At 54.9% G+C, this 23107-nt stretch overlaps 3 protein-coding genes across 4 annotated transcripts; 1 reads left to right on the top strand and 2 right to left on the bottom strand.

Moving 5' to 3' along the window:
- The first annotated feature begins 221 nt into the window (after positions 1-221).
- Positions 222-7735, top strand: AGPAT1 (1-acylglycerol-3-phosphate O-acyltransferase 1). The gene is made up of 7 exons (XM_040988414.1): positions 222-431; positions 4786-4994; positions 5212-5345; positions 5606-5781; positions 5906-6001; positions 6103-6175; positions 6619-7735. The coding sequence occupies exons 2-7, from the start codon at positions 4795-4797 to the stop codon at positions 6801-6803; spliced, it is 864 nt and encodes a 287-aa protein (XP_040844348.1). The 5' UTR covers positions 222-431; positions 4786-4794; the 3' UTR covers positions 6804-7735.
- A 163-nt stretch (positions 7736-7898) lies between these two features.
- EGFL8 (EGF like domain multiple 8) lies at positions 7899-10788 on the bottom strand. Its single transcript, XM_040988415.1, has 9 exons — positions 10084-10788; positions 9540-9670; positions 9217-9339; positions 9028-9137; positions 8855-8950; positions 8595-8765; positions 8437-8516; positions 8204-8357; positions 7899-8001 (listed from the first exon to the last, which is right to left on the bottom strand). Exons 2-9 carry the CDS (start codon positions 9638-9640, stop codon positions 7955-7957), a joined length of 882 nt encoding a protein of 293 aa, XP_040844349.1. The 5' UTR covers positions 9641-9670; positions 10084-10788; the 3' UTR covers positions 7899-7954.
- Positions 10789-11078: 290 nt separating this feature from the next.
- PPT2 (palmitoyl-protein thioesterase 2) lies at positions 11079-22540 on the bottom strand. 2 transcript variants are annotated; one of them, XM_040988413.1, is made up of 9 exons: positions 21787-22540; positions 20655-20848; positions 20277-20430; positions 19757-19852; positions 19561-19668; positions 17798-17881; positions 17605-17689; positions 12046-12100; positions 11079-11896 (listed from the first exon to the last, which is right to left on the bottom strand). In XM_040988413.1, exons 2-9 carry the CDS (start codon positions 20838-20840, stop codon positions 11753-11755), a joined length of 912 nt encoding a protein of 303 aa, XP_040844347.1. In that variant the 5' UTR covers positions 20841-20848; positions 21787-22540; the 3' UTR covers positions 11079-11752. The 2 variants fall into 2 exon arrangements, with proteins under 2 accessions (XP_040844347.1, XP_040844346.1); XM_040988412.1 differs by lacking the exon at positions 21787-22540 and adding an exon at positions 21200-21377.
- Between the last annotated feature and the right edge of the window lie 567 nt (positions 22541-23107).

The following is a 23107-nucleotide window of genomic DNA, read 5'->3' as shown; positions in this document are numbered from 1 at the left end:
CCAGGGAGAAGCCAGCTGAGCTCTGCCGGGGCGGAGCCAGCCTGACTCCGGCCTGCGCGGGAGGAGGCACCAGGGTCTCAGCTGCAGGCCATTGGCAAAAGCAACCGCCCATCACCGCCCCCCACTTCCTGGCCAGCCCCGGAAACCAGCAAGCATTGGGGAGGGGTAGGGGGGAGGATAGCGGCGGCAGCAGCCCCAGCCCTCAGAGAGACAGCAGGAAGGGAGGGAGGGTGCTGGGGGGACAACCCCCCACCATTCCTGCCGCTATGGGTTCAGGCTCCCACGCCCACCTCCCCTCCATCGGCCGGGGCTAGGACGCCCCCAAGTCCCGTCGCCCCCCCTTGGCACCGACAGAGACACAGCCGCCACCACCGCTGCCGCAGCCTGGCTGGGGAGGGGGCCGGCCCCCCAGGCCCCCCACCCCCACTGAGGTGTGGGCGGGAACGGGTTGGGAGGAGGAGGGAGGCGGGGTGGGGGAGGTTTGGGTCTGGGAGGGCCTACTGGGCAGATGGGTGCTGGGGGCGGCGGGGAAGAGGGGCCTGAGGGAGGAAGGATGGAAGGGACGTGAAAGCCCTGGGGACTGGGGGGTGTGGACAAGGAGTCCAGGAGAGGGAGTTCCCTACACAGCCCCGTGATCCCACATAACTCTTGGGGGTGGGAGGCGGACAGGAGAGGTGAGCAGCAGCAGCTTTCTGAGGCACCTGAGGACCTCTTGTCTGTCAGTGGCCTCCACACCCTGCTGGACCCTGACTGACCGCACCTGCCTTGTGGGGCCATGTTTTCTACCTGCGTCTCTGTGCCTTTGGCATGTCTCATGTGCTGCCAGGGTGCCCGTGCTGGCCCTCGGCTGTGCCAGCAATTATTCTCTGTCAGAATTGCCGTTCACTTGTCTTGTGTTGGTGTCTCACAGACTCAGTACTGCATGTGTGTGAGTTTTTCTGTATCGCACTGACTCCATGGTTTCCTATTACTTCCACATTTTACAGCTTGGCATGTTTATTGTAGCAGGTAAAACTTAGCTGATGCTGGCTCCCATCTCGCCTTCTGCAGGCATCTTCAGGTGTGGAATTCCATGGCTTAGCCAAGTCTTGCACACGCTTGGTGTTGGGAGTGAATCAGTCCACTTATGCAGAGTGTTTTCCCCATTGAGGGTCTCACCACACACGTGCCCACCCCTTGGCGTGACCCATTGATGTGAAATATCCCTAGTGTGTGGGCTCCTTGGTGACACATGCTGTTTGCTTCACAGATGTGTTGTCAGTGGGTTTTGTGAGCTGTATGTTCACTACCCACTTGGTGCTCCATTGTATTTGTCAGTCCTTAGACTTGTGTGCTCCAAAGAGAATGGGGTCCCCTCCTACCTCCAGACCATCGTCCCTTTGTGTCCTACCTTGCCAACCCCCAGGCCTGTCTCTCCACACAGCACACACAGGTGCTCTGTGTTCTGGGTTCCACGCTGCAATAGGTCCATTCTGCTGTGACCCCAGTGGTACATGCAGATTTCTAGATCACATGTACCCCCCTTCTCACATACATGGCGACAGCAGCCTTTCTCCTGTGGCAGGTTGTGGTGTTGGTGCGGTTGTGTGCTCTGATGCGTGCAATTCCTTCCTTGCAGCTGTTGCCCCGCCTTGACCACAGCTCCAGGTTGATCGTAGGTATGTGCTCAGACTAGGTTTCTGGGAAGTTGCAGCACATTCAGGACTTTCCCAGTGACTGTACCCAGTATTCCTAGAGAGGGTGGCTGTGTTGGTCACTATGAAAACCACCACCTCTGTCAACCATTATCATGTGGGTGTACATGCAGGCTGATGTTTAGGGCAGCACTGGGGATTAGATGGAATCCCTGGCCTCAGTCTGCTTACAGCCTAGGGGAAAGGAAGATGGAGGTGAACAGTCACTCACAATGTGAGCCTTAGACTCGGGGGTGCACCTGCTGACTGTGGAATCCTGTCCCCAGACCTGCCTCAGTAGCTCTGGAATGAGGCCCCAGCATCGGCACTTCCGAGCCTTGAGAACCAGCTAGAAACACCGTTTGGACAGGTTCAGAAAGGTGACACCGGGCTGCCTGAGGCAGGAGAGGAGCTAGAACAGGTCCAAGGGTCAACGGCAGGGAGGACGAGGGTGTGTATGAAGAACCCAAGGGATTCATCTTGGAGCAGAAAGTGTTTCTGTCAGGATATAAGCACAAGTCAACCTGGGAGGAAGACAGGGAAGGGCTTAGATTCATGTTATAAAAAAATCTCTGGTTGCCACGTGGGAGATAGACTGGGGAGGAAGTTAGGAGGCTGCTGCAAATAGTCCAGGAGAGAGCGCAGGTCTGAGGCTGCAGGGGCGGCGCTGTGGAGCCTGCTGGGTCTTCAGGTTTCCTCCGGCACCTGCCTGTTCCCTGCATCCTGGGCAATAGGCTTCCCTCCCTCTGAGCACAGCCCTTCCTGCCCCAGGGAGGGAGTGCCTCTAGCCTTGATAGGATTGACAGGTATTTCCTGCACTTCTTTTTTTGTGAAATATGACCCTGCCCCCAACACCAGGACTGAATGGAGGAAGGAGGAAGAACCTAGAAGGCAGGTTCTGCGTGCCTGTGCCGCTTCCTCCTGAGCCCTGTCCTGTCCCAGGGAAGGTGGCCTGAATGCCCCTTTCACTGTCCCCTCCTCTACTCACCTGATGACACCTTGCACCAGGACTGCCCGTCCACTTTGCCTCCTTGTCGCTGGAAGGGTGGTAGGATTTGTTGGCCTTGCCTATCTGTGGAGGCAGAACTGGTGAATGTAGCTACTTCAGGTATGTCCTTGAGTTTCCTGGGAATGGGGGAGGCTACGAGGGTGGACAGATTTTTCTAGGTATGCATTTAATTTTTGTGTCTCAGTCGCTGTGTGTGTATGTGAATGTGTCAGCATTAAATGGCTATGTGTTTGCATTAGTGACAGGTGCCTCTGTGGCCGCTGGCACTCCGAATGAGTCCGAGGGTGTTTGTCATCTTCACTGTACCTGCTACGGACTCTGTATATAAAAGCACAGGCTGCTCAGGGTTAATCTGCAAACTACAATCCAGGAGATGTGCAATCTCACCTGTTGTTTGACCTCTCTGGGCCTAGCACCTTAAAAGTTAAACAGTATGAGGGTGTCTTCAAAAAGTTCATGGAAATGCATGTTATGAAAGGGTTTGGTTTTTTTTTTTTTTTCACATCCAAATAAACCAAATAAACTTGTCCTTTGATCCCATTTTCCACAAACTTTTTGAAGTTTCTTTATCATTTACCCTGTGGATCACAACTAAGAATTTATTATTTTTTTAAAGACTTATTTTTATTAGAAAAGCAGGTCTACAAAGAAAAGGAGAGTCAGAGAGATCTTTCGTTTGCTGGTTCATTCTCCAAATGGCCGCAACAGCCGGAGCCAGGCGGAACCAAAGCAAGGAGCCAAGAGCTTCTTCCAGTCTCCTGTGCTTCAGGGTCCCCAGGCTTTGAGCTGTCCTCTACTCTCTCCCAGGCAGGCAGGGAGCTGGATGGAAGTGGAACAGCTGGGACATGAACCAGCATCCATATGGGGTCCCAGCACTTGCAAGATGGAGGATTAGTCAATTGAGCCATTTCTCCAGGCCCCACAACTAAGAGTTTAATATAGTGTATAGACCAGTACTGTCCAACAGAAATATGTGAGCTACATATGTCATTTTTTAAAAAAAGATTTACATATTTGAAAGGCAGTGTGACAGAGACCTTTCACCTTCTGGCTCATTCCCAAATGTCAGCAACAGCCAGGTGTAGGCCAGGCAGAAGCCAGGAGCTAGGAATTTTATCCAGGTCTCCCACATCGGGGAAGGGGTCTAAGCACTCGGGCTGTCATCTGCTGCCTTCCCAGGCACATTAGGACTCTGGACTGAAAGCAGAACAGCCTGTGCTCAAACCAGTGTTCCAATATGGGATGCTAGCTAATACTGTAGGTGGCAATTTACTGGACCCCCCTCCCCCCCACACACATACTTTTTAAAATATTATTTTCTGGTAGACATACTAGAAAAGTAAAAACAGTGAAATTAATATTAATAGACTTTTATTGAACCCCATGTAGCCAAAGGAAATCAATATAAAAGATGAATGGGCTGTTTTACATTCTATTTTTCAATAAGATCTTTAAAGTCTGATGTGCATTTTACACTTCCAGCACATCTTAATCCAGGCTAGCCCTGTCTCGAGTGCTCAGTGGCCACATGTGGTATCAAGACTGCCCTAAGACACTTGCCAGCTGCAAGTGTTGGCAGCCATCACGGCCATTCTAGTCTCATGTATCTGCCCGTCTCATGTCCCTTACCTGTGTTAATATAAGTGTGCTTTGAGACGGGAAAAACAGAATTAAAAGATAAGTTTATTTTGGTAAAAAAAAAAAAAAAGTGTTTTTAATCCATGAATACTTTTTCATGGTACATGGGTTCCATGAACTTTTTGAAGTGCATCTGTGTTTCTGGAACTTTGAGAGAGAGGAGTGGGAGAACCGTCCTGAGCTCTACATTCCTGCCCGCCCCCTCGGGAGGCCTCCCGGGAGGGTGTCCCTGGGAGGGTGTCCTCGGGAGCACTGGGCCCAGTCTGTGCCTCTGGAGCCTTCACAGAGAGGAGTGGGAGAACTATCCTGAGCTCCACACTCCTGCCTGTGCCCCTCCTGGGAGGGTGCCCCCTGTGTCTCTGGCCTTTGTCTTCGGAGCACAGCCCCCACCTCATTTTCTGCATGCTGCTCATCCTCCTCCCTGCCACACACCAAGCTAATTGGCCCTCACTCGGTGCCCTGCAGGTGGCCAGAATGGAGCTGTGGTCCGGGGCATGGACGGTGCTGCTGCTGCTCTGCCTGCTGCTGCTCATCTTGCTGCCCACCCTGTGGTTCTGCAGTCCCAGTGCCAAGTACTTCTTCAAGATGGCCTTCTACAACGGCTGGATCCTCTTCCTGGCTGTGCTCGCCATCCCTGTGTGTGCCGTGCGGGGCCGCAACGTCGAGAACATGAAGTGAGGGGCACAGGGTGGTGGGTGACAAGGGAACCCAGGGCTGAGAAGCAAGTGGTGAAGGCATGGGGAACGGGGGCTGGGTGGGATGAGAGAGGCAAAATACAAGGCAGGGGGGCAGAGGCTGCAAAGATGATTCAGAGGCTGGGGGGAGGGGGAGCCAAAGCCTGCAGGTGGACATCTGTGGCTCCCACCAGGACTCTTTGCTGTGACCCCACAGGATCTTGCGTCTAATGCTGCTCCACATCAAATACCTGTATGGGATCCGAGTGGAGGTGCGAGGGGCTCACCACTTCCCTCCCTCTCAGCCCTACGTTGTCGTCTCTAACCACCAGAGCTCCCTCGACTTGCTTGGTGAGACCCCCAGCCATGTACTCCCTCCTGGAGCCATCCCAAGAATATCCTCAGCTCCCCTTCCTTGAGACTGGTGCCCCTTCACTCCTTCCTCAGGCCAGCTATGCCCCAGTAGGTCTGTCCTAAGAAGGGGTCTTACCCTTTGAGCCATTTTTCCCTTTCCTTGGGGATCCTTCCTGCTAGCATGGGTGAGGACCTGCATGAGCTAAGCTGTACCCTGCCTGCACACCGATCCTTACCCCATGCCCACCCCACCCAAGGGATGATGGAGGTGCTGCCAGGCCGCTGCGTGCCCATTGCCAAGCGTGAGCTCCTGTGGGCTGGCTCTGCGGGGCTGGCCTGCTGGCTGGCAGGAGTCATCTTCATTGACCGGAAGCGCACAGGGGATGCCATCAGTGTCATGTCTGAGGTCGCCCAGACCCTGCTCACCCAGGACGTGAGTCATCCCAGGGAAATGGGGACTGGGCCAGACCAAGGGGCCTCAGCGGTTCACTGCGGTGCCATGCGCACACTGACCCCTGGATGTGTGTGTATGTTGTTCTTGATCTCTTTTCCTGCAGGTGAGGGTCTGGGTTTTTCCAGAGGGAACAAGAAACCATAATGGGTCCATGCTGCCCTTTAAACGTGGAGCCTTCCACCTTGCAGTGCAGGCCCAGGTGAGTGCCACTTCTCTGGCTGCTCAGCCCCCGGCGCAACATCCCTTCCTTGCTGGAACAGGCTGTGGGACTGATGGCGCTTTACCCTCCTGCCCTCCCAGGTTCCCATTGTCCCAATAGTCATGTCCTCCTATCGAGACTTCTACTGCAAGAAGGAGCGCCGCTTCACATCAGGTGAGGACTCAGCACCCTGGGTAGGTGTGGCCCCAGAGCTCCATGGGGGGGAAGAGGGTGACCTTGCATGTCAGAATCTTGAGGTGACCCCCAGGATCACCTGCTCTGAGCCAGTCAGCCCGTGTTTATGAAGTACCCACCCACTCTGCTGCACTTGGTCCTGCAAGAGGGGCTGTCAGTTTCTAGCAGGCCTGTGTATGCAAAGTTGTAATGACCAGCATTGAACCTAGACAGCAGGGGCTGGGGCGGGGGGGTGGTTCCTGCGGTGTCTGGGAAAGCAGGTGGGAAGGCAGGAGGACCCCAGCAAATAGAGTAGGAGGTAGTCCAGCCCAGGAGGAAAACAAAAGGTGGAAGAGAGGAGAGCAGGACTGCTCAGAAACTGGGCCCCACCTGTGGGCAAAGACCCAGGAGGTCAGGCCATGATGGTGCCTCCCCCACCCCAGGGCGATGTCAAGTGCGGGTGCTGCCCCCAGTGCTCACAGAAGGGCTGACACCAGATGACGTCCCAGCGCTGGCTGACGGAGTCCGGCACTCCATGCTCACCGTTTTCCGGGAAATCTCCACTGACGGCCGGGGTGGGGGTGACTATGTGAAGAAGCCTGGGGGAGCAGGCGAGGCCCGGCTCTGAGCTCCCCTCCCATCATCCCACCTTCCCACACCTGCCAACCCAGTGGGCCCTGAAGCAGGGCCAGGCTGTCTATCTTCTTCCCCCTCCCACCACATAGTCTCCTCTTTGGAACCGTCAACTTCTGAATGTGAATCCAGCACCACTCCTTGCCCCTCCCCTGCCCTCCCTCTAGCCCTCACCTCCTGCCACCTTGTCTGTGGGACAGTCACCTTTCCCTCAAGTGGCTCAGCTGACACAGGGGTGTGGAACATTGCAGTCCAACCTCAGTGGACTCTCCTTTGTGCTCCTCTCCCTCTGCATTGACCGTGGACTCCTCTGTTCTGTGGAATAAGCCACCCCCCCTCCCCCGCAGGATGGATTCGGTGGACTCTTCCCCTTGGGAGGAGGAGGAGCCCACAGACTGTGGCTGGAAGCTGAGGCCTGGGGAGCCCCTCAGCCACCCCCCCATGCAGCCTCTGCCAGCTGGGGCTGGACTCTTACAACTGGGGGCTCGGCCCTGCCTGGGCCCACATACCCAGGGTTGACACCCTTCCAAATGCCAGTATGATCTCCACGTTTCTGCCTCTTCCCCACCCCACCCCCACGGTACAATTCTTCAGGGGGCCTGGCCTCAACATGAGCAGGAGGCAGCCAGCAGGTGCTGCACGCACTTTCTGCTCCTGGGGAGTCGGGGAAAGGAACCGAACCCCGGGCTGGAGGGGTAGGAAGGCTTTAATTTATTTTCTTTCTTTCGAGTTTCCCCCTCTTGGAGCCAGTTTTCATTTCCTCCCAGTGGCATTAGGCTCTCCCTGCTGCCCACTCCAGGCCTGTTCCCACAATTGGGGGATGTGGGCTGGGAGCAAAAGGAGAGGTTGGGACCCAGTTTTTGTGGTTGGTTTTTATTCATAATCTGGATAACAGCAAGAAAATGAAAATAAAGAGAGAGAGAGAGATCTGGGCATTTTTGTGTGTGTTGAGTTGAACCAACAGTCTTGGCCCAGCCAGGAGAATCAGGCAGGCTGCAGGACCACCTGCACCCTGGCCTCTGCATTCCTTCTTCCACTCTGCCGGTCCCAAGGCTTCATCTGCAGCTGCTAGGTGCCCAATCCGAGGGGATTAGTGGGGTTCAGTTTCCGTATAAATTAGGGGGGCAGGGTTGCTGCAGAGGCTCTTTAACGTTGATTGAGGCTCCCGCCCAGGCTGTTGTCTTCACAGGAGCCTGGTTAATGACGGGAAGACAGGCAGACCCAATGGGGGCGGGGCAGAGGCTGCCATGCTCCCCCAGCACTGAACTGTGAAACCTCCTTTGCCCCGTGGGTCAAGTGGGCTGGTCGGGGAGAGGAAGGGCAGAGTGGGCTCCCGGGAGAGGGAATCCATCAGAACAGCAGGGGCGATGGGGAGGGGGGAGCTGGGGGACTCACAGGTGCCCAGCCTCTCCTCCAGCAGCAGCACCTGGTCGCTGAGAGAGTCGATTCTGTCGCCTCGGCCCCACAGCTCGGCCACCTGTTCTGGCTGCAGCTCCTCAGGCGGCATGGGCAGCACCGCCCGCACCCAAGCCCCGGCCTGACTGGCCCACTGCCAACAAGAGACACCTCAGGGTGTTGGCGACCGAGTCCACCACGCCACAGACCTGATGCCAGGCACCTCGGCTCACCTGCTCCAACCGCTCCAGGCGCCCTCGCAGCTCGCGAATTTCACGCTTCAGGGCGCGCCCTTCGGGTTCGGCCTCCCGAACTAGGGCAGAGAAGGGAGTGGGGTGACCGGTGCCCGCGCCAAGCCGCCGGCCCCGGGCCCTGGCCTTCACCCACTCACCGGCCACGCTGAGGATACTGGCACTGGTTGGGGCTTCCGGGGGCCCCTCGGTGCAAGTGCGCCCGTCGGGGCCCAGCAGCAGACCGCCAGGGCAGCTGCAGGTGAAGCTGCCCGCTGTGTTGTGACAGCGGTGCGAGCAGAGGGAGACGCCAGCCCTACACTCGTCCACGTCTGCTTACCGGAAGGAGCAAAGGGCTCGGCGGGGGCACGGGCGGGGTGGGGGGGCGCCGCTGGGAGGGGGCGGAGGCGAGGCGACTCACCCACGTGACAGTGCTTCCCCCCCCAGCCGGGGGCGCACTCGCACTGGTCCGGCCGGACGCAGCGGCCTCGGTTCTGGCAGGGCTTGGTGCAGATGGCTGCGGGGCGGTGGAGATGGGGCTCAAACCTCCTGCACCTCCCCCGCGCCGCCCGCACGGCCCAGACACTGCCTCACCTTCACAGGTGAGCGCCCCGGGGTGCCGCTTCTTCCAGCCCTGGCAGCACGTGCTATGAGTTTGGAGCACCTCGCGCCTCACCTCCCGCCATGCCACGCGGTAGGTGGTCCTGAAACAGAGCGCCCGCCTAGGGTGGTGTTTCTTGGGGTTCTCTGAGAAAGCCCAGAGTCCCGCTCCCTGTCCCTCACCTGTAGGTGCTGCAGACCTGCCTCCCGGAGCACAGCGTCAGGTAGGGCTTGTACACTGGTTGGCTGTAGGATTCGTTGTAGCGGAGGGGGACTAGCAGTGTCTGCTTAGAGCAGACCCCCTGGCTGCGGCCATGCCAGAGAAACATTGAGTGGGTGAGGGCCGGAGGACCCAGCAGCCCCCCACTTGCCTTCTGGGAGCACTGATGCCCAGCTCCGGATTCCCGGAGGAGACAGCCTCTCATGTCTCCTTTGGCCTCCTGTGGAGTCCGCTCCAGGAGAGGCTCCCGCAGACCCCACCGCACCCCCATCCCCTGGGCTGTCACCTCTCTTTGAGGGTTCCACTCCTCTTGGCCCCCTCAGCCGACATCAGCAGGAGGAAGAAGAGTTGGCTTAAGAGAATGTGCAGCTCAACCCCTGACCCCATGGTTTCTCTTTCAGTTTGGATTTTGATGGGCTGCAGGCAAGAAAAGATGAATGGGTGTCCTTCCCCTCTCCTGCTAACTTCTCCAGCCCCAGCAAGAGCGGTCTGCCTGTTCCCGCTAAGGAAGTGACAACTCTAGCCTTTACACCAAGATTGTCCACACCTGTGTGTATCCTCTGCATAGCCTGGGGGACACACACCTGGTTATCCCTCCCCCAGGACCATCCCATCTCTAATATGACCTCTAACTTCATCCTTCAAAACCCGAGAAGCAGGTACACATTCACACCTTACACACAAACCCAAGCAACCAGACTCCACACCTCAAGCCTTCCTACTGCCTTCACACACCTTAAAGGTGTACCCCAGCTTAGACCATGTCCCCCAACTCACACGACTCTGAGTGACACCCTCCTTCTCATTCCCCATTAACATTCTCTCCCCACCTGGCTTCCCCTCTCTCCTGGGAGACTTCAGGCAGACAGAACAGTCTCAGCAGCAGTAACTTGGGCTGGTGGGTGGGCCTCTCGGGCCGGGAACCAGAGGAGGGGCTGGGCCAGACAGGGTCCTCCCATTGCTGCCTTTTTCCACAAGCCTCCTTCTTAGCTCCAGCCTGGTCAAGTCAGTGGGGTCAGGTCCCACTGCTGTCACTCCCACCACAACAAAAGGGTCCCTAGAAATATCTTTCCAAGCCTATGAGCCCACTACTTCAGGCTTCTCAAAGACAACAGAAGCTGCTGGCCCTAACAGCAGCTCCCTAACACACACACCTTCAAGCCAGCTATCTGGCAGAGAGTTAGGGGCACAGAGAGACAGCGCAGCTAGGGAACAAAGCGGTTCAGGTCTCAGAAGCAACAAGATCAGCTGACAGAAGCATGGAGGGCAAGTTGTCCTAGAGGGTAATGGGGCAGCCCAGGGCATGGAGGGAGAAAATTGTCCTCATCTCTTGACGACATTTGTTAGGCCTTAGGGGCCAGAGTTGAGTCAGTCTCCACTCCCGATGCCAGAGCAGACAGGGCCCTATTGTCTCCATCAAAATTCCTTGTTTCAAGGAAAAGGAGGCTCATTGTCCGGCCCCTCACCAAGCTCTGACCAACAAAGGTCGAAAAGGGGCGCGACAAATGCCCACACTGACCCTCAGCCCCCTCGTCTAGGCTGGGAAGGCATGCCCATTTCACCCACAAGGTGGTGGCCCAACCCCACTGGAGCCCCAGGCTCGGCCCCCCCAATCTCAGGCTGGGACAGGAAGAGAATTGTCTTCAGCAGGAAAGAACCCGCAGAGAATCAGGAACCCACACAGAATGGGCCTTGAGAAAGCGGAAACACCATGGGGGTCCCCACCCCAAAGCAGGCATCCGGGTACCCAGGCCTTGGGCCCTCCATCCCCTCCCTTTTTGAGGAGCCAGGTCTCCACATGGAAATGAGCCAAGCCACGCTGAGGAAATGCAACTTTATTCCCATAAATACAGGAGAAACACCCATTCTAGGGCAGTTAAAAGAGGGGCTGGGGCCTCAAAGAAACTAGGCCCCTAGGGGTACCCCAACACTGATCATAGGGACTGGGGGATCCCCAAACCTGAGATGGGCCTCACAGGCCACAGATATTCCCCAACACTGACACTTCAAAAACGGAACTGTCCCCATAGGGGAGCCTCACTCTCACTTGGTCTTGCTTGGGAGTGAGGAGAGCTGACACACAGGGGAGTTCAGAGAAGGGAACATGAGAGAACAGAAGCTACAAATGTCCTGAGTGGCCTGAGGGAGGGAGGCCCCTATGGCACACAGGGGCTGGGTTCTCCTCCTGTGCAGCCAGATATGGAGGAGGAGCAGCAGCAGCAGCAGCCACAAGTTAAAAACCTGGATCTTCACATCCCAACCTCAGCCCCGGGAGAAAGGGGGAGCCCGGAGCACCCTCCAAAGAGGGCGTGAGGTAGGGAAGCCCAGGACCTGTCGCTTGTCGGGGGGAGGAGCAGAGGAGGCGAATCTGGGAGCCCTGATTGGTGGGGGCAGTGTGGGAGCTGGGAGGTGGTCACAGGGCGCACCAGACCACCTGCTTTCCAGGACCCCCATCAGGTCTCTGGGCTGAGGAGTTCCTGGGGAGCCCCAAGAGCATCCTCAGGAGAGCCAGGGTTTGATGCAGGTTTCGTAGAGGGTGCGGTTGGAATGCCAGGTTGTGTGGGAGATCCCGGCCATCGGACACCTCACTATGGCCCCCCGTGCCAACAGAGTCTTCAAGCCGAAAGAATCACGTAGATAAACCTTCAAGTGGGGAAAAGCATGGGAGAAAGACACAAGGAGAGACCTGGTGAGTTACTGAGGTGTCCCGGGGCCCATCCCCACAGGGTCAGGGACAGGGAGATCTCTGGGGTGAAATGGGACAGTGGGTGAAGTGACCCCAAAGTGCTCACCAGTTGATCTTCCATCTCCAAGACAGTCTCGTTTGCATCATAGAAACCGAAGAAGCTACGAAGAGATGGGGGAGGAGTTATCAGGAGAGCTGGCGGGGGCAGGATACCAAGCTGGGATGGGACCCTGTAGGAACACTCAAATCTCATTTAAAGGATGGGACCTGGATCTGATGGTGAAGAATCCCACAGGGTAACCAATTCATAGGTTTCAAATAATGTCAACGTCCATAGGCAAGGACTGTGTAAATATTCCAGATTAATATTAAAGAACTAAAGAGACAGGACAACTGGGGTGAGCATGGAGGCATAGCCAGTTAAACTGCTACCTGCAGCCCATACCACAGTGGGACAGTCCAGCTTTAAGAAAAAAAAAAAAAAAAAACCCACTTGAAAGGCAGTTACAGAGAGACGGAAGGACAGATATTCCATCTTCCATCTAAGGGTCACTCCCCTAAATGGCCACAATGGTCACAGCTGGGTCACTCTAAAGCTGGGAGCCAGGAGCATTCTTCTGGGTCAGCCATGTGGGTGCAAGGGACTGTTCTTTGCTGCTTACCTAGGCCATGAAGTAGAGCAGCTGGGCCATGAACTGGAACTCATATGAGATGCCGGCAGTACCATTAAGTAGAGGCCTAACGTGTTATGCCACAGTATGCCTATATATTCCACTTTTTGTTTTGTTTTTAAGATCTATTTACTTTTATTGGAAAAGCAGATATACAGAGAGGAGAGACAGAGAAGAAGAACTTCTGTTTGCTGATTCACTCTCCAAGTAGCTGCAATGGCTGGAGCTGAGCTGATCTGAAGCCAGGAGCTTCTTCTGGCTCTCCCATGTGGGTGCAGGGTCCCAAGGCTTTGGGCCATCCTTGACTGCTTTTCCAGAACACAAGCAGAGAGCTGGATGGGAAGCGAGGGCCACCAGGATTAGAACCAGTGCCCATATGGGATCCTGGTGAATGCAAAGTGAGGACTTTAATCACTATGCTATTGTGCCGGGCCCATATTTACATATTTAGAAATAAAGAAATGTCATTCCTGCAGGCTACCTCAAAGGGTACACTATTTAAATATTCACTATATTAAGTATGTTTGCATATTAGCATATGCAAAAGAATATAAAATACACTCAGGGGGCTAGTGCTGCAGCCCAGTGAGTCAAGCCTCCATCAGCAGCACCAATATCCCATATGAGCACTCACTCTAGCCCTGGCTGCTCTTTCAGTCCCGCTCTCTGCCAATCTTCCTGGGAAGGCAGTGGAAGATGGCTCAGGTCCTTGGGCTCCTGCATCCATGTGCAGACCCAGGTGAGGCTTCCGAATCCTGACTTCAGCCTGTCCCAGCCCTTGCTGTTGTAGCCATTTGTGGAGTGAACCAGCAATTGGAAGAGATCTCTGCCTTTCAAATAATTAAATAATCTTTATTTTTAAAAAAGGTCTTAATGAAAACATGGTAAAATGTTGATTTGGGAAACCTAGCTTTATACTATTTTGGTAACATTTTTTAGGAAAAAAAAAATTATTTAAAGATTTCTCAGAGGGCCTGATGCAGTAGCCTAGTGGCTAAAGTTCTTGCCTTGCATGTGCTGGGATCCCATTTGGGCACTGGTTCTGATCCAGGAGGCCCCACTTTTTATCCAGTTCTTAGCTTGTGCCCTGAGAAAACAGTTGAGGACGGTCTAAAGCCTTGGGACCCTGCACCCACGTGGGAAACCTGGAAGAGGCTGCTGCCTTCAGACTGGCTCAGCTCCAGTCACCGAAGTCACTTGGGGAGTGAACCAACAGACAGAAGGTCTTTCTCTCTGTATCTCCTTCTCCCTGTATATCTGCCTTTCCAGGTAAAAAAAAAAAAAAAAAAAAAAGAGATCTGACAGAGTTAAAAACCAGAGAATTCTTCCATCCATCCACCAGTTTAATCTCCAAATGTACACAATTAGGCCGGACCAGACCAAAGATAGGGACGTGGAACTTCACCTGGGGCTCCCACAACATGTGTAGCAGGAGCCCTGGTCCTGGGGCCATTATCCATGGCTTCCCAGGCACAGCTACAGGATGCCGAAGGGAAGCAGAGTGCTCTTGATTAGGTACTCTGACGTGGGATGCTGGCATCACAGGCACTGGCCCGATCCACTGCACCACAGTGGCAGCAGCAGTAACTTCTCATTACTTTTTTTGTTCTTAAAGATTTCTTTATTTTTGCTGGAAAGGCAGATCAGATTTAGGGAGAGAAGTAACAGAAAGATATTCTATATACTGTGTTACTCCCCAAACGGTCGCAATAGCTGGAGATGAGCTGATCCACAGCCAGGAGCCAGGAGCTTCTTCCCAGTCTTCCATGTGGGTGCAGGACCCCAAGGATTTGGGCCATGCTCTACTTTCTCAGACCATAAGCAGGGAGCTAGAAATGAAGTGGAGTAGTTGGGACATAAACCAGCTCCCATGTGGATCCCGGCACTTGCAAGGTGAGGGTTTAGTCATTGAGCCATTGCATTGGGCCCAAGCTGCAATAACTTCTAAGTATGCATTATTTAAAACCAGTCCCAGGGCCCAGATCCTATACCGGCATGGGAGACTTGCAGGAAGACCCTGGCTCCTGTCCTCAGATCAGCTCAGCTCTGGCCATTGTAGTCCTTTAGGCAATGAGCCAGTAGATGGAAGATCTTTTCAAACAAAAAAAGTCTTCAGATTAAAAAAAAAAAAAAAAAAAAAAAAAAAAACAAAGAATATTTAGCTCAGGTACTGAGAGGACCCTGACCACAAGTAACAGAAAAGCTCATTGTGTTGGGACAACAGGCCACAGGAACAGAGGATGGGCCACGTCCTAGTTTTAGAGCATCAGCACAGGATTTGATCGCCCTGGGCTCCTACACTGGGGAAGGCTGTTTCGCAAAAAAGGGACAGTGACAGGCAGAGAGGTGAGGTATGGCTGTGGGCATGAGGGGGCCGTGCTGAGGAGCTGGATGGCAGATGTGGGAAAGCAGGAAGGTCACAGCTCTGCTGGACACTGTTCAGTGTGCGTCTGTCACCTACCTACCTCACCATCATTAAGACTCACAGCCTGACTTCACCTATCCACCCTGAATGTGGGCCCTGCCTCCTTTGGTGCCAGGCGAAAATAACCATGATTACCTTGTATTGTGCGGTTATCAAGAGGCTAAAGGAGCTAACAGAAACACTTGAAACAGCACCTTAGGACCTGGGTGGGGACTATCAATCCTGTGCTGGTTGTGGGTGGGAAATGAGATCCCTTACAACTGTGCTATTACAGTATTGTAAGGAGTGTCACCTCTTCACGCAGCACCTGCTGTCTCATGCATTCCCATCTCACTCAGAAGAAAACAAATGAAAGGCTGGGAAGAGGGAGGGATGAGGACTTATCATTTAGGCAGCACAGGACTTTCAGTTTGAGGAAGGAACATTTTAAAGGTGGATAGTGGTGGTTTCCTGCCTGACAATATGGATTTTTGTTAACATTACAAAACTGTGCTTAAAATTAATTAAAATAAGGCCCGGCATGGCAGCCTAGCAGCTAAAGTCATCTCCTTGCATGCACCAGGATCTCATATGGTGCATTGTGTTCCCATCCAGCTGCCTGCTTGTGATCTGGAAAAGCAGTGGAGGACTGCCCAAAGCCTTGGGACCCTGCACCCGTGTGGGAGACCTGGAGGAAGCCCGTGGCTCGTGGCTTCAGACTGGCACAGCTTCAGTTGTTGCAGCCACTTGAGGAATGAATCAATGGATGGAAGATCTTTCCTCTGTCTCTCCTCCTCTCTATTTATCTTACTTCACAATAAAGTTAAACAAATCTTTAAAAAATTAATCAAAACAGCAATCTAAGTGTTACCTAAATTTTATTTAAAAAAGAAAATCAGGGTCTTACTCTGACACACAAAGGCTCCATGTAACCAGTACCCTGTGGCCCCTCTGCCTGCTCTCCCCAGCACCTTGTGCTCTGGCCGTCCAGTCTTCTCACTCCTCACACCTGCCCCAGGGCCTTGGGGGAGCCACTCCTCCCCTACACTGTTGCGCCATTCCCTCCCTCATTTCCTTCAGTCTGTATTCAAATCAAACTCCAGAGCCACCGTGCACAATAGTTCCCAGTGACACTCTGACCCCTTTCCCTGCCTTATTTTGTCATGTAACATGCTTCAGTAGTAACTATAGGCCTCCCCGAGTAGATAAGCCACCTAACACAGGGACTTGTCTTGACCGTCACGTCCCCATGGCCTGGAACAGTGTGTGGACACATCATGCTCAATCAGTTTGGGCAACTGAAAGCGCTCAGGTAGCATTTCAGATCATCCATGACAGGGGCATGGACTAAGTGCCACAAAGCCTCAGATGTTCCTGAGCACGACAAGGAGAGCACAAGGCTGAGGCAACTGATGGCTGCGCAGGGCAGGGCACCGGAGACGAGGGGCTGGTCTGCTCTGGACCCGGCACGTCTCCCAGGCTTCAGCCTGGAACAGGAGGGGCCACAGGAGCCAGTTACGTCACCGACCTGGCAGGATTCCAGTTGACCAATGACACACATGAATGGACATTCCTTATATAGTTGGGGCATAAACAGCCCCTTTGCCTGCCCACGTGTCTATAGGCGCATAAAACTCCTCAACACGTGTCTCAGAGGCCCTTTTTGCCTCCATTTTCCTTTCCCTTTGTGTGAAGGGGGCCAGGAGTGGATTTTCCAATAAAGCTTCCATTACAACTTTGAACAACTTGCTGATATTATTCCACCAGTGGGAGGGCGGTCAGTGGTCATCATCCAACAGCAATGAGAATGTTATAGACAGATAAAAAAGTGGGAGGAAATATAATAAATCAGGACCTGCTGCAATGGCTCAATTGGGTAATTCTCCCCTTGCAAGTGCCGGGATTCCATTTGGGAGCTGGTTTGTGTCCCAGCTACTCCACTCCTCATCCTGCTCTGCTTGTGGCCTGGGGAGGCAATAGAGGACGGCACGAAGCCTTGGGACCCTGTACCCACGTGGGAGACCCCAAAGAAACTCCTGGCTTTGGATCAGCTCAGCTCCAGTCACTGCGGCCACGGGGGAGTGAACTGATGGTTAAAAGATATTTTTCTCCATCTTTCTCAGCAAATATGCCTTCTCAATAAGAATAAGTAATATTTTTTAAAAGTACAATAAAATGACATAGAGTTAGATACACACACAGCACCAAAACCAATTTTCTAACTTTTCTATTGCTCTAATGATGCAAAATGCAACCCTTGGGGATATGGGGTACGCAGAGCCCTCATGTCATCTTTGCCATTTCCTAAGATTCTCTGAAATTACACATTTTTTTTTTTTTTTTTACCCAGAGCTATGGTGGTAAGGATGGAAAGGAAGTAGATACAGTAGGACGTAATGACCAGCCAGACACAGGGCTTGGGGTATGACCTGCAGGTTTGGTCTGGGAGGGCAGAAGGAATGGAGTGGGGAGGCATTAGCTGAACGGCGGGAGGGGCAGGCCAGATCCAAGCAAGAGACAGAGACTGATGGGCTAAAGTCCTGAAGGGAACGTGTTTAGGTAATCTTCAGGCCACACAGGCCCCTCTTACCTGGATTGCCAGGGAGTGATAACACCATCGTCAGGACCCCCAATCAGCACCAGGCGGCCCACACGAAGGAAGTTCTTTCGCCATGCTGCAAGGAGAAAAGAAGACAGCCCTAGTCAGCCACCGGGGCCAGGCCAGAGGGAAGGACATAGGAGGTCGGAGTCGCAAAGGGGAGACCCAGCAGCATGTGGCTCACCAGTAGCGTTGGGATGGTCTCTTTCTCCATTGATGAGAGCCAGAAAGCTGCTGGCATTGAGGTACAAGTCATCATGGTGAGGATCTGGGGACAAAGAGCAGTTCCAAGTTAGAGAAGGAGCAGTCAGGAGGCTGTGCTTACAGGTAGTTAGTCGGGTAGTGGGAGTAACAACAATTATAAACAGGGCAGCAGGCACTCCTATACTTCTGTACAGCACCCACTGTAAGGCAATGTTGTTCAAAGAACATGAAAGCAATTCCACGAGGGTCAAGCTCTGTTAATATTTCACAAATGAGGAAAGCTGAGTCACAGCAAAGTTAAGCACCTGACCCAAAGTCACACAGCATGGTCAATGACCCAGGGGTAAAAACCTACCCTGTCACTTTTATATTTTTAGGATTTACTTATTTGGGTGACCATAGTCAACGACCAAGAGGTAAAACCTACCCTGTCACTTTTTCTTTTTTTTTTTAGATTTATTTATTTTTTATTGTAAAGTCAGCTATACAAAGAGGAGAGACAGAGAGGAAGATCTTCTGTATGATGATTCACTCCCCAAGTGACCGCAACAGCTGGAGCTGAGTCCATCTAAAGCCACGAGCCAGGAGCTTCTTCCAAATCTCCCATGTGGGTGCAGGGTCCCAAGGCTGTGGGCCGTCCTCAACTGCTTTCCCAGGTCACAGGCAGGGAGCTGGATGGGAAGCAGGGCTGCTGGAATTAGAACCGGCGCCCATGTGGGATCCTGGTACATTCAAAGCGAGCACTTTAGCTGCTAAGCCACTGCACTGGGCCCGTCACTTTTATATTTTTAAGATTTACTTATTTGGATGACAAATCTTCCATCCAAAGCCAGAAGCCAGGTCCTCCAACAACAAAATCTCCTCTAGAAGGACATTATGACCCTGGAAGGTCAGCGAGCACAGGATTACAATTGATTGAATAATATTTATATAAGAACAACCAAATGGATACCTTTTTATGTATGAGAACAGTTGAGTAGACAGCATGTGAATGAGAACAGCTGGTGGAATACTCAAAAGGAGTTCCAAACAAAAATATAGAAACAGTTGATGGGTTCTGTTGATAAGCTCAATACTCCCTCCCTTATCCCATATGACCCTCAGTGTATAAAGTCTGATGCCACTAATAAACTTCGGCTATTGACCATCAGTCAGTAGTTCATGCGTGTTATTATCAGTTCTGTGCACCAAGTCCATTGCTGTGGGACAGCGACAGTCTCCCACAATGGTGGCAGAGACCCACGTGCTTGGGTCCGCATCGGCTGCCTTCCCAGCAGGTGCAGTAGCAGGAAGCGGGATGGGAACCACAGCTGCTGGGACGGGAACCAGGCACTGAGATGAGACAGAGATGACCCGAAAGTGCAGCGAAACCTACTACGCCACAAAGCCTGCCCCTGCCACTTGATTTTGTAGGAAAAAAGTTGGCTGGAATCATTTATTTATATATTCACATTTATTTACATAAGGTCTGCAGCTATCTTCAGACTACAACCAAAGCCAGCAGCCCTGGCAATAATTTCATGGCCTACATAACCCAAAATATCTTGTGTCTGGCTCTTTACCGAAAAGGGTTGTGGTCCCAGGCACCTGACACATCACCTCAGGCTGTGAGGCGAGACAGCAGTTCAGATGCGCAGTGCTAGGAACATGAGGTTACTGTCATTACTGTAGGGGTGACAGCCACAGCCTGCACCCCTAGGATGCCCTCTCTGTGGGGGCCCCAGTTCCGCACACCCAACTCACCGTGCCAATAGTTGCAGATAGAGAACTCCTGGCCCCAGGGGCTATAGCAGATCCGGTAGAGGTTGGACCGCATGGAGGTGGGGAACAGCCACTTCAGGTAGTCAGTATCTGGTAAAAGAATGGCAGTGCCAAGTGACCACAAACCTTGGTGCCCTGCAAGCCAGGGCCTTCCATGCAGCCCACCATGCCCACTCACCCCCATACTGTCCCATCTGTGGCGAGGAGAGGGAGATGAAAGAATCCACGTTATGATCATCCATGACCGAGAGCAGCGCCCGGCACACAAGGCCCCCTGGAGAAAGAACACCATTGTCGGGGGGAGGGAAGGGGAGCAGGGTCTCAGGGGCAGCAAGGCAAGGAGACACCTCCTAGCCAGACCGAACACATAGCAGAAGTCCAGAGAAGGCACACACACCTTATCCCAAAGGCCACCTGTCCCGTGACAGAGCCAGAATGGGGTCTAGGCTTGCTGGCTGTAGGTGCTTCTAAGAGCCCCCAGGCCCTTAAGTGCCAGAACCGAGAACAGCAGTCCAGGGGGCCTGCCAGCCCACACTGGGGACAGGGACATAAGACCAGGTGCCGAGGACAGTCAGGAGAGAAAGGGTTCAGGTGCCAGGGAGCCCTGTGACTGAGGACAGGGGCACAGGGAGGCATTTCTCAGACAAGCATCGGACCTCAGACAGTGCTTAGGAGTCGGGGCAGGGGGGCATGCCTACCCTGAGAGTAGCAGATGAGGTGCACTCCTTGAGGAGCCTTGGCCATGATGGGGGCCACTGCCTCTCGGAAGCCTTGCACCTGTTCCCACAGGGGCCGCAAGCTCTCTCTCCCATCGAAGAGATCCAGCACCGTCACCACAGTCCCCGGGTGTGTCTGTGGGGGAAGGAGGTGAAAACTAGGGAAGTGTCCCGCCCCCCTGGACCGTGTCCACACGCCCCCTCCGTCCTGCTAGAACCTAGGGTGCTGGTCCCCCAGCTCTCTCCGCGCCAGCAGACCCACTCCTCTTGGAACCGGGCAGGCCCCCACTACCGCAGTCTCCGCCCCCCCCCAAGCCTCACTGCCAGTGCCTTCGCAGGAGGCGCCCCACCACAACAGACCTCGTTGATATATTCCAGCAGGTGGCGGAAGCTGTACGAGCTGTCAAACAGCCCATGCACCACAATGACCGGCTTGTAGGAAGTGCCGCGGGGTGCGGGGGCTGCGGGCAGCAGCAGCAGCAACCAAACCGGCAGGAGAAGCAGGACCCAGGTCCAGGGCAGCTGCTGCCCCCTGAGCCCCAGCATGCTCCTGGCTGGGAAGGGAGAGAGAAGAGAGAGCCCGTGAGGGAGATGACAACTCCTCCTCCCCCTCGCAACAGACGCCCGGCAATCAAGTGTGCCCTTCCAGCTCCCACGGCAGGTCCTGGTCACAAAATAACTTACTTTCCACTCAGTGCTGCCCCACCCCACCCCACACACTCCTCTCCACCGCGCAGGTGCACCCGAGCGCACCTGATGTCCCGCCCCCAACTCAGCGCTCCGGGGGTCCAGGGTCCCCAGGACGAGGACCTTCCTAAGGCATCACACACCAACCACGCGCAAGCCGCGGTTCTGGACCACTCCGAGCAGCAAGCCAGGACTCCCCGCAGAGCGCAGCCTCCCACCTGGCCTGTGTCCCCGTAGGCCTCGGTCCTCCCGCTGTTTACTTCTCCCGTCTGGAACCCGCGGGGTAGGGAAGTGGGTGTGAGAAGTCAGCGCGCCAGGAACGACGGCTTGGAAGCGGGGAGGGCCGCTCGGGGTCGCGCAAAGCCGTCACGTCCGGGGCTTTCCCTGGCAACTGTGCGGGCGTCCCCCGTAACGCGGCCCGGGACCGGAGGGGCGCTGGAACATTCCATTGCGCCCGAGGAGAGGGGGGTAAAATGGATGGAGCGATCCATTCAAGCCAGTGGAGAGAGGGAGAAGCAACGAATATTCTGGCGGCACCAAAAGAAGGCCGTGCTGCACCCCAAGTCCCCAGGGCCTCGTTTTCCCGGCTTTGATGTGCCCCCGCCTTCCAGTTCAGGCGTCTGACTCCGCAGCGGAACGCGGAGTTCCCAAGGGAGACGCTGCGGAGCGGCCGGGGCAGGGGAGGGGGTAGGGGAGCTGCGCCTGCTGCTGCCCGCCGGCCGAGCGCCTGCAGGGCCCGGAGGACTGATGGCAGCCCCGGAGAGCTCCTGGGCGCCCGCCCGCCCGCCCCGGGTCAGCGCCTTACAACTCTTGGTTCTGAAGTGCGTGTAGCAAGCTTGTCTCCAGAGACGCGGAGAGTCCTTCAGGCCCCTCAAGCCAAGTGCAGCCTGGCCCAGTTGCTCCCTCGCGTCTCAGCTTCCCTCCCCAAGGACGACCCACCCCCAGGGGGGCGGAGAGCCCCCGGGGCCACGCCGACTCACGCCCTCGTGACCTCCGCAGACCTTCCGACCTAAGCGACCCCTACGATCCAGCCCTCCGTGGGCGCCTCCCAACGCAGACCCTGCTTCCCCACCTCCACCGCAGGCCTCGGGCGCCTGCGCCCCCCTCCTCTGCAGCTCCGCTCCCCCTACCCGATATGCCAGCGCGGCGGCCACAGCTCGGTTTGTGAGGGCTTTTACTCGGTATCTGAAGAAGCGACCATGGAGGAAAGGATTTCCCAGCAGGTCTGAGCACCTCCCTCCGTTCCTAAGCTCTGGCCTCGGGCGGTCCCAGCCAAACCCATTTGCGCTCGGAATTGTGTCAAGTGGGGATGGGCTGGGGGCGAGGAATCTGGGCCTCACGCGCACGCCTGAGAAACCAGAACGATCGGTGGGAGGCTGCGGTCGCAAGTCCCGCAGTCGGGTGGTCTCCCGCCAGGACGTGGACAGCGATTCGAGGCGGGGCCTGGGGAGAGCTCTAGAACGCAGAAGCGGGGGTTACAGGGATGTCTCCCGCTCTGTTTCTGCGAAAAGGCCAACTGGTGGTGGAAATCTCGCTAGACTGCCTGGCCTCAGCCCCCTCCCCACCCACGCGCTTCCAAGACGCCAAACGCAAATAAAAAGACTGCAATAACCGGGTGCCTCAGGTCGCGCTGGAGGTGGAGCTGCGCGTGGGCGGGGGTTGCCGGCAGGGGATGTGGGGAATGGAGGGGAACACGGGCTGGCCCAGGCAGTCCCAACAGGCGGAGGTGGAAGGGTAGAGCAAACGTGCCTTCCGCCGCCCCGCTGCTCGGTTGCTCTCTCCTGACGCCTTTGCAGAGCAGGTGCCTGTACAGCCTCCCAAGCCCTCTCAGCCTCCTCCCCATCTTCAGCCCCTGCCGACCTGGCTATGCCCAAGTGATACCCCTGATCATCCCACTTTACTTCAGGCCCGGCTGTGTCCTGGAAACTTTTTAGACCCTCTCAGTTTTCAGTTTTGCCCAGAGCTCTCTCACACATGGCTGTCTGCTAAAAATGGAGAAAACTAGGGCCGGGGGCTTGGGAGAAGACCTTGGTGCCTTACAGGGAGGGAAGGAGACGTGCCTGAATGACCCAGGTCTGGAGGGAGGACCTGGGATATAGAATCTACTGTGCACCTGCTTGCTTCCT

Source organism: Ochotona curzoniae, unplaced genomic scaffold (genome assembly GCF_017591425.1).
Source record: "Ochotona curzoniae isolate NIBS_2020 unplaced genomic scaffold, NIBS_Ocur_1.0 contig_4862, whole genome shotgun sequence".
NCBI classification, from domain to species: Eukaryota; Metazoa; Chordata; class Mammalia; order Lagomorpha; family Ochotonidae; genus Ochotona; species Ochotona curzoniae.
Note: the sequence above shows the minus strand (reverse complement) of the source record. Positions and strands in the feature narration are given on the sequence as shown.